This window comes from Callospermophilus lateralis, chromosome 11 (genome assembly GCF_048772815.1).
Source record: "Callospermophilus lateralis isolate mCalLat2 chromosome 11, mCalLat2.hap1, whole genome shotgun sequence".
NCBI lineage: Eukaryota > Metazoa > Chordata > Mammalia > Rodentia > Sciuridae > Callospermophilus > Callospermophilus lateralis.
Window position 1 is genome coordinate 92,167,775 of NC_135315.1, and position 16,056 is coordinate 92,183,830.

At 32.0% G+C, this 16,056-nt stretch overlaps 1 protein-coding gene across 1 annotated transcript in view; it reads left to right on the forward strand.

Annotated features, from left to right (window-relative positions):
• Positions 1-9,250: 9,250 nt before the first annotated feature.
• The window catches only part of LOC143409991 (A-kinase anchor protein 9-like), a 37,169-nt gene continuing 30,363 nt past the window's right edge, over positions 9,251-16,056 (forward strand). The window contains 3 exon segments of the mRNA XM_076870659.2: positions 9,251-9,332; positions 9,858-9,902; positions 12,622-12,819. Of these exon segments, the coding sequence (XP_076726774.2) occupies positions 9,255-9,332; positions 9,858-9,902; positions 12,622-12,819 (321 nt within the window). The 5' untranslated portion in view covers positions 9,251-9,254.

Sequence of the window (16,056 nt, forward strand, 5' to 3'; positions counted from 1 at the left end):
GTAAGCTTTTTAAAAATTCTTTTTACTGTTTAGAACACACCCCATGCCAAAATCAGAAAGTCTCACTATTTTAAAAAGATTTTCAAAGAGCAGAAAAGTTTAAAACCCATTGATAGAGCCACTTTGCATGATTTTGCAATACTTGAGTGGTTATATATTATGACTTCTTATAAGCCAGGTACTTTACTTGGTATGCTTCTGTAAGGATTATTTAATGCCAGAAGGAAAACTGGCTGTATTGGATATATAGAAAAGTGTCTTGGGCTGCAATTTATCTTGTAGGATGATCATGTGTACTGTAATTTAGAGGTCATTTTAGTGGTGTGGCTGTAATTACATGAGGATCAAATTATGCACTAATTTTAGAATCCTTCATACAAGATATCTCTTCTCTATAACCTTTCTGTACAGCTCTGCTACTTCCTTGTTCCCTACTTTCAAGAGAAGAATCTAATTGATTCACTCCTCTTATCAAAAGAGGGTGAAAACAGATGTCATGGATGGTAGAAGTTGTAAGTACTGGCCAGTTCCCTCAGAAGGAAGTTCTACATACTTTAAAAGTACTTCAGTGTTTCATCTACAGAAGAATGCATGGTATATATATATATATATATAAAATATTAAAACAAGTGAAAAAAAGACCTCTACATCTGTCACTTAGATTAAAAACATTCATGTACCAATGCATTAAAATCTTTATCTAATTCCACCCCTAGCACCTGAGCTAACTATAGTTCTGAATTTATCATCACCTTGCTTTTTATACCACATATGTGTACATAAACTATACTTAGTTTTCTGTTTTTGAACTTAGTGGTGTCATTATGTGAAGTCTTCAGTGATTTTCCTTTTGTTCAATATCATTAGAGCATTTTCACTCCTGCAATAGTATTCCATTATAGAAATTTATCTCAGTGTCCATTCTCATCAGTGAGCATTTAGGTCATTTCCAGTTTTGTTACTGTTACAAATACTTCTATTGTGTTAGGTTTTGTCTGCAAGTGCCAAGGGTTTAGAGTTGGATAGAAATCATGAATCCTGTGTTCCCTTAGTCCTTGAGTACTAGAGAGTGACTTTGAAAATGAGGTAGAAAGAGGGAGTGAAATCAAAAGCAACCTGGTGAGGCTGGGGTTGTAGCTCAGTAGTACAGCACTTGGCTAGCAGGTATGAGGCACTGGGTTTAGTCCTCAGCACCATATAAAAATAACTTAATAAAATGGGAATTGTGTTTATCTACCACTAAAAAATGAAAAAAGCGAAACTTGTATTTGTTAATATTATCTACATGGTTTCATTATATAAATCATCAAACAGACATCCCTTGGAACTATTGATGAACACTGGATACCCATTGACCATTAACATGGATCACTGACCTGAACAGAGGTAGCAGTTCTTTTATTTTTTTTTTCTATTTTTTTTTAGTTGTAGATGAACATAATATCTTTATTTCCTGTGGTGCTGAGGATTAAACCTAGTGCCTCACACGTGCAAGGCAAGTGCTCTACCACTGAGCCAAACCCAGCCCAGTTCTTGTATTTTTAAGTTGATATTTCCTGCCAAACCTATATGCTTACCAGAAGGAATCATTTATAACCTAGACTTAAAAATTAATAAATAATAAAATAGCCTGCATGACAGTGAAATGAAACAGAGGTAGGTGGTATCTGAATAATACTCTTTTGGATGTGATTTCTAGTAGGTATATAGTTTTATTATTCTTTAAGAAAATAGTTATTATTGAAGGTGGAATGGTGGTGGAATGACAGTGGCGGAAGAAGACAGCCTGAGACATAAGCATACAAAGACTGAGTATACTATCCCAAGCAGCAATTGTAAATGATATTCTTGCTAGACATTTTCTCTCAAGCATCTGAAATGAAACTCTCACATTGATTTGGATTGCCCTAGAGCTGAGAGTACTGGATTCAGTTGACATCAGGCTAAAAAGAAAACACTCTTGGTTTTCATCATAAACATAGGAACCAATGTGATAGTAAAATGAAATGAGACTCCAATATGAAACTGTAGCCACTGCTTTAGCATTTATCACTTTGTTCCTCACTCTGTCTTGGTATTCTAGTGCTAATATCATTGTATTGATTCATGGAAGAAACTAAAAAGATTGTTTCATGACCTAAATTTTTTGTTGTATATGTTTATATGTGCATATTAGATACAGAGATCTCTCTGTGTATGCACATATACTTACATGCATCTATATGTATAAAATAAGCAGATGTAAATGGAAAACATGGGCACCATAAAAAATAGTTATAGTAACACATGGAGCCATGATAGTATTATCAGTGAATATTCCTTAAAGATATGTAGCGGTAGAAGGCAGCAAAGATCTTTCAAAGAAGAAAAAAATTACCTGTAGTGTCATAATCTACAAGTAATTATTTTTAATAATTTGTTTTAATTTTTAATAGTTTGTTTATATGCACAAATATATTTAAAAACTCCACTTGATTCATTTTATGCAGTTTTGTGCTCTTATTTTACCCAGCTTTATACTGAGAATATTTTCCCACATTAGAATTTTTTGAAAATATTTTTTGACAGCTGCATAGCATTGCATTGCATTAAGTAATTATAGCCATGTGTAGCCATGGACCTGAATGTATCATCTTAGGGTTTTTTGTTTGCTTGCTTGTTTGTTTTTGGTTAAAGAAACTATGTAGGAGTTCTGAAGTTCTGAGAAATAATGCCTATTATTAATGCCTAGAGGTGCCTCTTTCACAAAAAATCAGTTTTTAAAAATTCAGCAATTATTCAGAGCTAATATGCAGTCACTGTTCTAGACTTGGAGTGTATAATGATTGATTTTTATTAAAAATCCCCTCCTTTATGGAACTTTCTAGTAATTTGTTCTGAATGATACTTAATAACATGAGAATAAAATAATGTTTTGGTAATTTTATGTACTTAGATGTGATTCGTTCTGAACACTGAATCATTCCACTTTTTCTGTATCCTATACCATTTTTCAGTTGGGATTATTTAGTAATAGCTATATACTTTTTGTTGACTTGTATTTTCAAGCAACAGTTTACAAATTTTCATAAGTAAAATGCTGGTTTCCTTAGAATTGCAGGTAAAGAAAGGATAAAGGAAAGGAAATAATTGAAAAATTTTCTCAAAAAACCCCAAGACCTGGAGGAAATTTTAAATGATCCTTCTAATGTATCTCTTCATTATACAGTTGAAGAAACTGAATTCTCCTGATGTAAAGTGGCTTGTCCACTGTCACATAGCTAGTACTATATGACAGCTCAGCACTATATTATATGTAGTCCATATTGTTTTGAAATTCAAGAAATATTTGGGTTGTCTGTATACCCAGGCCATGAAGTACACAAAATTAAGATGATTCCTTAAGCTACAGAATCTGTTTTCTATTTAAACATGAAGGTGATCGAATTGAGTGAGATTATAGGCTATAAATAGGTTTGGTTGCTCAATGATTTAAACTCTTATGGTCTTTTCCATTCTTGATTTCCTTAGTTTTATTTAGCACTATTTTTTTCTTACAGGTTTTTTTTTTTTTTTTTGAACGGGGGGTGTGTCTTGCTGATTCTGAGGCTGACCCCAAACTCCTACATTCAGGAGGTCCTTCTGCCTCATCCTCTCAAATAGCTGGGACTACAGGCATTCTACTAGGCCTGGTTTGTACCTTTTTGTTATTTTGGAAAATATGATTCAGAGCATCCTAAAATGTTGCTTTTATCTTTGCTCTCATTTCCCCTTCTTCAGCTGGTTTTTAGGTTAGTCATTATAATCTTTTGTTTCCATGGTTAGGCCACCAAAGTTTTTCTGTGATAGTTTATATAGCTTCTTGTTTATCATCCATAAAGAAATATTAAAAAGGCTTAATGACAGCCCTGCAAAGAACAAATAGTCACCATAATTAGAATTATTTGGGATTTCTTCCATTTTCTACAGGAAAAACATAAAAATCACTTTTTATAGTTATTTTTAAATACTATAGAGACTACCAGATTACATATTTTTGTAACATTCTCTTTGAGGTATGTGCATTTTCACGTTTGTTTTTCCTGTCATCAAAAAACACTTGTCAGTTTGGCAATTTCATTTGTTCATGCTTTAAAATTAATGTTCTAGGATTGTGAAATACAATGAAAAATGACCTAAGAATACATAGAAAGCAAATTAGTATAATGAAAGGTTGGATTTGGAGTCAGATACTCTAGTTCTGTTTTGTTTTGCCACTGATTATAATATTGATCAGGTAACATTGATTTTTTTTAAATATTTTTTATTTCTACATAATACATTTATTTTGTTTATTTACTTTTATGTGGTGCTGAGGGCCTCGCATGTGCTAGGTGAGTGCTCTACCGCTGAACCACAACCCCAGCCCCTAACAAATTGATTTTTATATATCAGCTTCTACATTTTTGTCTCAGTAAGATATTTTCTGACCTCCCCCTACAGTCCCACAAATTGAATTTCCATTGTATGCTGTCTTTAATGCATATACTTTCTCTTCAAAGCACTTTTTATAACTTGAATGTGCATATTTCTTTATTTCTTTAATATTATCTTTCTTACTGGATTACAATTCATGAGAGTTCATATGTGTTATTTATCACTACATGCCCTGTCATAGCTCATGATAGGCAGTCAATAAGTATTTGTTAAATAACTTAACTATATACTTACAACCTGACATAAATCCAATTTTTATGCTTTTCAGGCATAAAACTATGACACATCTCTTTCGGAAGTCCTTTTTAAAGAAAATCAGGACAATACAGTTTCCTATAACACGATACACCTCTTCTCTCTCTTCTCGCTGTCCATATATGTATATATGAACGATTGCCAGGCTTAAGAAATTGTGCTCTAACCCTTATTTCCCACTCCATTTAATAATAGAGTTTGGCATTATACTCTGAAGTTCTACTTTTGGGGCCATGTGTTTCAATGATGTCTAGCACAGTGCCTGGCATGTAGTAAATAGTCAATGTACACACAAAAACCTAAACAGACTTCAATTAGTCATTTATTTTTGAAGGAACATTATAAAAACTTGGCATGTTTTTATACATAACATTTTGAAAATGTATTGTTTTATTGAGAATGATCATTTATAAAATTATAAATATTGAGTTTAAGGAACTCAATATTTTATATTCAGTTGTTTATTCATGTTCTGGTCAAGATAAGACATTTACTTGTGATCTGGTCTACTTTTGAAAGATAAATATGTGAACATAATATCTTTCCAGTAAATCTTGCAACTATTTCTGTGACTACATATGTTAACACTTTTATAATTGGCTTCCAAATGACAAACACAGATGGCTGTGGTCTGAATTTTCAGCATGTTTTAGAATAAATGTTTTCTCAGTAATTTAAAGTGCATCATTTCAGTATCAGATGGTTATCTAATTGATTCAGATTTTTTTGCTTATCTGCTAGCTTGCCATTTTTCAAATTTAAAATAAAACTAAATAGTTATAAATAATTGAATACATGATACAATCTTATTCCTTTCACATTTTTATAAAACAGTAGTCTTACCAGAAAGCTATTATGGATATTATTTTTTATGAGAAACTCTTTGTTCTCTTTTGGTTTTCTTGGTGGAGGAGGGAGGTTATAGTGAGAAGGATTCTTTTTATGTTCTTATTCATTTATTAGCCATTTTTGTAGTTGGTCTATTTAATAGTTACAGTAATTCCAATCATATATTTCCTCTTTTTAAGGAACAAAGAAATTCACTTAGTCTCATTCTTTTATCTTTCACCTCTTAAGAGTGATTCAAGTAATTTGAAAATTGTTCATTTTAATTTTGAAACCATGGAACATTTTAATAAAATAGAATTAGGTATGCCTTTTATGTGATCTTGCTTAGTGTGGTGACTTTTCAATAAAAGATAAATTATCCTTTTAAAAAATTCAACATAGGGGCTGGGGATGTGGCTCAAGTGGTAGCGCGCTCGCCTGGCATGCATGCGGCCCGGGTTCAATCCTCAACACCACATACAAACAAAGATGTTGTGTCTGCTGATAACTAAAAAATAAATATTAGAATTCTCTCTCTCTCTCTCTTTTTGCCGCAGTCCGGCTGCAGCAAACTAGCCGGGGGATGACGAACAACTTGTGTACGTTGACACAGCAGGAATGAGAGCCATTTATTGTAGGACAGGAGCAGTATTTATACATTCCACACAGCTTATCTAGTTAACATAAACTAGATACAGCAGTCAACCAATCAGGAATCTCCACACTTAAGGACTCACTGGCATTATTTCACAAACCACTCCCTCTGGCAAAATGCCAGGTGCCCATCCAGACTTGTTTACAGACTCTAACATCTTTTTAAAAAAAATAGATAAAAAATTCAACATATATTTATTTAATATTGCTCTAGGCTTTTAATACATAGAAGTAGGGGGGAAAAAAGTCCTTGCCCTCATGGGGTTTACCTTCTGGTTAATTTTTCTGAAAAAATAATATGACTCATATAATGAGTAATATAGGCCTAGAACAGTATCTTTAATTATGTTTGTAGAAGTGATTCATTCTAAATACTATAATGGAACTATTTCTACTTTTTATTCCATATCTGTGTGCTTCTTTTTGCATTTAGTAACAGATATTACTATTTTGGAGGGTTTTTTTTGTTGTTGTTGTTATTTTGTTGTTGTTTTTGTTGTTGTTTAAATCAAACTTTCCATTCTTTATTTATCTATCTTTCATTTTGTGCTGATGGTTGAACCTGGGCCCTCTGTGCTTGCTAGGCAAGCACTCTACCACTGAGCCACATCCCCAGATCTAAGTCATTCTTTCTTTGTTATATATTTGATATTTGAATAAATATTAGATATAAATTATTGATATAATCTAACACTTGGAATTTTAAGCAAAATCTTTATCTTTGCCTTGATAAATTTTGCTGACTAAATATATTCTGATGCAGAAGCGTGATATTTCAAGAAGTTTCTGAAATTCAGTATAAATATTATAAATGTTATTATTAGTATTTATTTTTTGGCATTGCATTCTCTCTAAGGGATGTTTTTAAATAATGCTCCTGGGTTTCTGATTCTATTTATAGATAAAGTATTTGCCAATATTCTAGTTAGTTTATTTTTAAGAATGATCTGCTATGCTCCAAGTAGTTCAAGTACATTCCAGCACCTTAATAATGTGAAAATAGAGACAACTGGTCTTGCACCTGTTCCTCGACACACTGGGTAGTTACTAAATAACTGGGAAAAATGTTAAATGTCATATATTTTTATACTCTGTAAGTATAATCATGAGCTATTTCTGACTTATGAATTAAATGTCTTTATTAAGGGAATAGAACTTGTTTATATGCTTTTCTTCATTTAAAGCAGGTAATTTAAGTATAAAATGTTATTTATAAATAATGTATTTGCCACATATTTTGATAGTAACATTAGCAAGATTGCTTTAATACTTTAGATAATAAGAAATTTATTTGCTGTCTTTGTAATTGGTCTGGTTAAGAGATATGGTAATTCTAGGCACATATTTCCTCTTTTTAAGACAGAAAGGAACTTACATGAGGTCTTCTTTTTTCTCCTTTTAAGAGTGTTCAGGAGCTTAAATTAAATTTAAGTCTTTGTCAGTAGTTGCTTTATATAAAAATCAGAAAACTTACTGTATTTAAAAAAATACAGTAATAGCTCAGCAATATATCCTTTTCCTAGCACATACAAGGCTGTGGGTTTGATCCTCAGTACTACATAAAAATAAATAAAATAAAGGTATTGTGTCCATCAAAAAAAATTCTTAAGAATAAATAAATAAAATGTAAGTGAGCAATAGGAAAAATACCTGTAATCTGAACTCCAAATGTAAACAAAAGTTGTTAAGGTTGTAGTTTTCCAGAATTTACCTATGCCTATGAATATAATGATGTTTAAATTCATACTGGATATAATCATTGAAAGCTATGAGCCTAAGACTTGCCTTATCTTTTAAAAAATGAAGTGTAATTTTCCTTTCATGAAAATAAATAGATATGCGACATTACTACTTTATACCTGCTATTAGATCACAAAGTCTTTAATAGCAATTGCTTGCATTGGCATTTTTAATATAAGTTCACCATAATTAGTTCTAGTGTTACTTGGTATATAATGTGTACTTCTGATTTTAGGTGGTAAGAAAATATTTTAGGTCTTAAAAACTTTGGATAGTATAGTAAGAAAGTTTTTATCTTTTTCAGTTTTCTTTCTGCTTATGATAACGAAAATCTGTTTGATGCTTGTCTCTCTTTAACAGTCTTTTATTTTGTCCATTTTTTTCATTGCCTTCAGCAACCTCTTACTAAAATTTCAATAAAAGATTTATCATTTCTTTTATTTTCAACTTATCTCTTAAAAGAAATAACAAGTGATATTAACTTTCAATTTATGCCAGAGATTACATCTCCTTTTAAAATAAATTTAAAGAAAATACACTGTTTAAAATATGTTAAGTAAATGATAACGTATCGATGACTAGGATTTGGTACAAATTCTGATGATGACAGACAAATGATAAAGGGTAGAAAACACTGCTGTTTAAAATTTTAAGTTACTTGTAAAGTTTTTCCCACTATAAATATGGTTGCAGTGAGCATTTGTATAGCTAATAGGCTAATTATCTTTTTTGTATAAAAGATAATTATAGACAATATCTTTTGTATAAAGTAGTAGACCAGAACAAGTGTGTTTGGAGCTCCTTGTTTTTGTGTGTATTTTCATATAATCTTAAATCCAGAGATTATACTGTGAATGAGAGTCCCTCTATTCCCCTATTCTAGTTATAGAATAGTTTTTTCCCTAACTCAGCTAATTTCCTCTTCTTTAGACTTGACATGTTCATTTCTTACCCCTCAATATTTAATTAGTTCATTTACAAGTACCTAGTTTTACAACCTTTACAACCCGAATATTCAATCCAATAGTTATTCTGAAACTGTGAAGTCATCTATATTATTATCATCATTTTCATTTGGTGATAGTTTGATCTTTTAAAGAAATTGATCCCAAAGAAAAATTATCATTGATATTAATGATACTTTTTTCCTGTAGCTTGCCCAGTTTCGACAAAGAAGAGCTCGATTGGATGGACAAAACCCTCATAAGAAGCCAAAAAAGAAGAAAACCTCAAGCAGTAAAAATGATGTTCATGGCTTGAATATTGATCAATCAAAGAGTGAGGAGATGTTCACAAATAGTTCTCAGGGTGTTGGATCAGCCATGATGCCTGAATCCACAATAATGAGAACTCTAAACAATGAAGAAATGCTTAAGCATGAGCAGGTCTTTTTTGTTGATGTAAGTATTCATCCAGATTTTAAAATATTCTACCTCTAACTAGAAAGTAGTGGCAGTGAAAAGTCATTAACATCCACTGAGGGAAGCTTGACAAAGTCATTGACTTTTTAGCATCAAGAACTGATGATTCTTTTGAAGAACTTGAACTTTTCTGATGGCATGTTAAGGATTTACTTTTATTTAAAAGAGTTACATGAATTAGAGGAATGGTGTCTTTGATGCTTTTGGCTTACAGATGACATCTACTATATATGTAAAAGTTCTTGGTACTTTTGTATTTATAACAATGCCTTGTGATAAATTTTATATGCATTATTAAAAGTCATTATAATTCATAATGAAATGAAATTTTTAAAGATTTGGATAATTTTTACTAGTTTTTTAATAGTATTTTTGTGAATTTTCTATCATTGTTACTAACAGCAACGTCTTAGTAAAGCAGGATTTTTTTTTTTTTTTGGTAAAGTATGATATTTAGCAGGGGAAAACTGTCATAATTGTAATCATGTTTTACTTTTGTTGTAGCCGGAAAGTGAGATTTCAACCACAGCAGATGTTTACACTTTGGAGGTAAGACTAACATATCCCAATTAAAAATGTCATAGATAAAATTGATATTTTTTTGAAATTATTGATTTTTTGTACTTTATTTCTTATAAATTTATATGCTTCTGTATATATTTAATATAATTTAAGGTAACATAATATAATATAAATGGATTGAAAAACTGAAAATTATATTTTACTGCTGTATCTTTTTCCAGTGGTTAGCTAAAGTCTTAACTGTTTGAATTGCTTAATCCTTAATTATATAGCAGCCCTATTTTGTTTTTTAGGAATGTGAGTCTGCATTTCTAGCATCCATGACCATTTTAAGATACCCATTTAGCACAGTAAAAATTTTATAATTAGTATGATTTTTATAGTAATGCTTTTTACAAATGTTTGAATACTAGTGTGTGTATATATGTGTATGTATGTGTATATATATATATATATATATATATATATATATATATATACACACATACACACATTTATATATATAAATGTTTATTGGAATTAATGTTGCTGTGGTGTTGTGCATGTGCATGTGTGTTACTGGGCATTGAACTCAGGGCCTTGTACATGCTAGGAAAGCACTTTGTCACCAAGCTACATTCCCACCCCTTTTTCAGTTTTATTTTAAGATAGATTCTCACTAAGTTGCCCAGGCTATCTTTGAACTTGTGATCCTCCTGTCTCAGCTTCCTGAGAAGATGGGATTAACGGTGTGCATCACCATGCCTGACGATGATGATTTTTATTTTAGGTGATAAACTATACAATAGGCATTGGTCTCTTAAGAAATACCTGCCTCTTTATATGTTTGCAATAAGTATCACTTTGTTATCTTATTCTTTTTAGATATGATTGTCATTTCTTTGCTCCCAAGTTTAAAGTACATGGAAAATTATTCTTTACTCTGAATGTTTAAGCAACTTAGTATATTTCATAAGTCTGAATTTATTGTAGGCTTCTAATAGAAAAACTATGTCCTTTTTTTTAAGAGAGAGAGAGAGAGAGAGAGAATGAATATGAATCTTTTTTGTAGATGGACACAACACGATGCCTTTATTTTATTATTATTTTTTAATGTGGTGCTGAGAATCGAACCCAGGTCCTGCCCATGCTAGGCAAGCACTCTACCGCTGAGCCACAATCCCAGCTCGAAAAACTATGTTCTTAAATTAACATATTAGTTTTTGTTTTTGTTGTTTGAGTGTGGGTGTGTGTTTGTTACTGGGGATTGAACCCAGGGGCGCTCTACCACTGAGCTACATTCCCAGCTGTTTTTATTTGAAACTTACTTGCTAAGTTGCTCAGGCTAGCCTTGTACTTGCAAACCAGAATTATCTCAACTTTATCCATGGTGTGGTTCTCTGAGGACCTGCCTCTGAACATCTCCCAAGAAAATGCTCCAGTAGAGAAAAATCTTACAAGCACATTGTTAAAATTTGCCTTGAGCTTTTTTTCTGAGCTGGCACAAAATAAAGAAAACTACAGGGAAAAAAATGTCAGAGGCATTCTCTTAAACTCTCTAAAACCTAGAAGCTCTGAGGACTCCCAATAACTACTGATGCCTTTCTGAGCTGTTTGACTATCATACCTCCCAGTCTGGAGGTGAGATCACTTTTCTGTCAAAAATGTCTGTTGCCTGAAGGAGACTCAGGTCTCATCACTGATGAGAGCAAAGATCAGATAGCAACTCTGCTTTTGTGGAGTGGAGAAACAGGGCTTTCAGTTTGTATATTGATGAGTATTGTATGCTGTAGCTTGGGGAATTTGGTAGGAAGGCCTGCAACTAACTAAAGATGAGGATGAGAAGAATGAAATGGAGGAGAGTGAGGTGAAGTTTGAGAACTCTTCTGCAAACTTATGAAAAAAATCTTAGATAAGAAGTTGAGAATCTTAGTTATGAAGGTTGTAACAATCCTCCAGTAGGCTGTCTTCAACCTGCTGGATTGTGACTAGCACTCAGGGCTAAACAGCGAACTGAGAGCAGATCATAACAGTCCAGGCACTTCAAGACAACTCTACAATGGGCAACATGATGGCCAGAAAGTACTTGGAGATAGATCCTAACCAACTCATTGTGGGGCATTATAAATATGTTTAAACTGAATTAGAGGGGAACTAACTGAATATTTGCTGTTGTTTTCTTTGTACTTCTTCCCTGTCTCTATTTAAAAATTCTACAAAGTCTTATCAGTTGTATTTTTGCAAAAATTCAACTTGCAATTACACCCTACTTTTTCCAACCCTGGTATGGTTTTATGTTAATTAGGTTCTCAATTATAACTAGACCGACAACTGGATATATTCCATTTATCTTTAGTTGGAACTATAATCTAATTGCGTTAAACAAAAGGGAGGAATTTAAGGTAAGAATACAGGCTTGTTTATAGAACTTAAGGGCAGAAATACAATCAGAACTCTGAGAGAAATTGGAACTAGAGTTTGAAAAGTCATCAAGAATCCAGGAAGAACTTTCAGTCCGCATTTTTCTCTGCCTGTCTGCCTGTCTTATTTCTCCTATTTTCTCAGCTTTATAATGTGAAAGGTAAATTCTTTGGCTCATTACCCAAAGTGCACATGACCTATCAGCATGTTGACAGCATGGAAACATGTTGACTGAGATCGTAAGCCTATGAAGTGAGCATACTTTCCAGAGAACCTCTGTGGGCTGAGGGTACAATAAAGTGTAACTTCAAAATTTAATATTTTGAGGTTTCTTTCTATTTTCAAGTTACAGGCTAGTGAAACTCTACGAAACAGCACTCACAGTAACACAGCTGCAGATTTACTGCAAGCCAAACAACAGATTCTCACTCATCAACAACAGCTTGAAGAACAAGACCATGTATTAGAAGATTATCAAAAAAAGAAAGAAGACTTCAAAATGCAAATTAATTTCTTACAGGAGAAAATTAAAGTATATGAAACGGTATGTGTATCTTAAGGAAGTCAACCTACTTGTAGCAGCTTTGTAATTAATTTTAAATTTTTTATTGGAGGTGTTTATCTTTTTTTATGCATATGCACTCAAAATTTCATAATTGAGACAAACTCTTTGAGTATATAAAATAATATATTTCAAAAACATTGAGAATTTTGTAGTAATAGTTTTAAAGATGATACTACTCATTACTCTGCTCCTTAAAAGTGATCTGCCTATGTTAAACTAAAGTCTCAGGAGAATCTATTTTTATAACTAGGATTTTTATCCTTTTTCTTCCAACTAAGTGTATTTCTTCTTATTTTAGCCATGATTATAAAATTCTGAAAAAGAAATTTTGTAAATTTAAACTAGAAAAAAATGTGGTTGATTCTTTTTATTCACTTGAGTTATATTCCCGTTTGGGGGAACTATTTAGTCAATAAGTGCTCCTGGTAGGAAATTTATCACATGGATTGTAATCTTTAATCTTAAAAGCAATTCATGCTAGCAGATTCCATTTTTTGTTTGTTTTTTTTGAGAAGTTGAAGTTTAGATGTGATTTGCCTGAAGCTGCCCCATTAACAGGTGCCAGAGTTGAAATTCTGAGCTCCTTGCACTACACTGCACTCTGATCCTTTCCATCTCTGTCCTCTTTTTTGCTCTGTGAGAGCTGAAACAAGGCAGTGTGATCACTGTGTTTGAATGTAGCTGAATATCATTTTACAGTAACTCAAATTTCTTGCCATCACTCTGTGTGTGTCTACAAATGTCTATGAAAGCACCATTGGCATGGATTTGTGGGTTTCAAATAAATTTGAGCAAGTAGGCAAATACAGAATCTGGGAATAATGAAGATGGAGAATACATATAATACAGCATATTTTATAAACTTAGAAGATTCTACAGGAAGTTGAGAAATTACCAAGAAAAGAATATTGTTTGGATAACAAAAGCATTAACTAGCACTTATTAAGTACTTACTCTATAACAGGCAGTATTCAAAGCCTCTTACACATATTAATGCATTGAATCATCACTACAACCCCATGAGATAAGGGTACATTTATCATTTACAAATGATGGTACCAAGATAATGCAAGATGAAGGAAATAATCCAGGTGCAGAAGTGATGTATTGATAGAGCCAAATTTCAAAGCTCAGCTATCTGACTCCAGAGACACCTCTTTGAAAAATAGGAAATGTACAAATTAAAATTATGAGAAGGGCATGCTTTTCAACTAAGGTAATTTAATGATTATGCAAGTGTTTACAGAATACCTATTCTGTAGTAACCCTTGCAAAAGATATATGACTGACCTTAAGATGTCCCCTTTCTTCACTGAACCCATGGAGAGGTGCAGCATGTACACAAGTTACCACAAAATAAAAAAGTAAGTGCAGGTAACAAGTGTTATGAATGTTTTGACGAGGTCTGATTTATGAGGAAAAGATTCAGGGTAGACATCAGCAGGGAGGTAATATTTGAGATAGATCTATAAATTGGAATAATGTGTTATTTATATTTTGTTTACCCATAAATTGGTATAATATAGGGAACATAATATATGGAACAGCTATTCAATACCTACTTGGTAATCAAGAGAATTGTTTATGAATTCCTGACAAATAGAGATAGGCAGGATATTCTTTGTGGGGTGTGGAGTGGGCATAAAGACCCAGGCTGAAATGTTGAAAATGTATAGGGAGCAAAAAGTAATTTACTTAGAAAGCAATAGGCTTTGGAAGTGTCTTTCTGGAGGGTAAGAGTAGAAAGACAATCGAGGCCTAAGTTGAAAGTGTCTGGATCTAGGATTATATTATTTCTTATTGTCACTAGGCAGTATAATTTCAGATTATCTAAAATTTATGTAATTCATTTTAGTAATGAAAATAAACTGTTGATTTGAATGTTAGAAATAATACTTTTATTGTTCTTATTATTATATTTTAATTTCTCAGTTTTCAAAAAATTTAATCCCTTTGAGAAGTAGTTCTGTCAGAGCAGCTGAAGTAACTATATTGATAGTCAAAGGCTCATTATCCTAATCCTCCAAACCTCCTGTGTTATAGTAATCACAAACAGGAAGTATATTATTTCCCACTCTTTCAGGTGTAGTTCTAAAAATAGAGGTTTCCTTGACTGAAGGGCTCTCAGTTTTGTAAGATAGAACAAGTGATTTAATACCATATAATTTGAAAAAAGCTAAACAAAGAAAACTGTGAATTTGTGGTGTTTAATAGTTGAATGAAGAATTATGGTTATCATATTAGGTGTTGGACAGTGTTGAATTAAGTTATTTTCTTTTATGAGGAGTGTTCCTTTCATCTTATAGAAAATCAGGAAATAAAATTATAACAGATTTTTATATCAATGTTAACATTTTTCAAAACTAGTTATTATTTAACAGTTTAGCTAAAATTGACCATCATGAACTGATTTTACTTTTTAAAAAATTTTTTTAGTTGTAGATGGACATGATATCTTTATGTATTCATTTATTTTTATGTGGTGCTGAGAATTGAACCCAGTGCCTCATGTGTGTGAGGCAAACACTCTACCTCTGAGACCCAGCCCCAGTCCTGATTTTACATTTTATATAGGTTCCAAATGATTTTATAAATTTCTTTCTAGTATATGAATATATTTGTATAAAGCTCAGTAAAAATAAAATACCTTAATTATTTTATTTTAACCTCAAACACATTCTAGGAGATAGAGGAAATTTATCTTTATTGTACAGATAGAAATACCAGGATTAATAGATTACACTAATTTACTAATGTTGCATTCTAGTGTAGAAATTAAGAATGCTCAGCACTTGGTAATAACATATGATGTAATTGGAAAAGGAATATGTGACACTTAGACAACAGCTCATAGTCTCACTCAAGAGGCTGCACAAGATAACCTTGTTTTATGTAGTGCAAAATTTGGCCTTTATTTGTTAGGCTCAGAAGTCATATTTTTTTTTCTTGAGCTATATCAGAGGTGCATTAGTTCAAGAGGTTAATGTTTAAGTCTAAATATAAGACTGTGAATTTACAATGAGAAATAATTATCACAAACTTCAGATTTTAAGCTCATTGGATTTTATATTTTTTCTATGGACAGATGAATTTTAAAAGCCAGGTAATAATCTAAAAAGTTGTTTATTAAGTATTAGATGAAAGGGTGTTGGAGGAATCAGATGTTCAGTGGCATGAGGTTGAAATAGCCTGTTACATCCATCTCAGAGTAGTAAT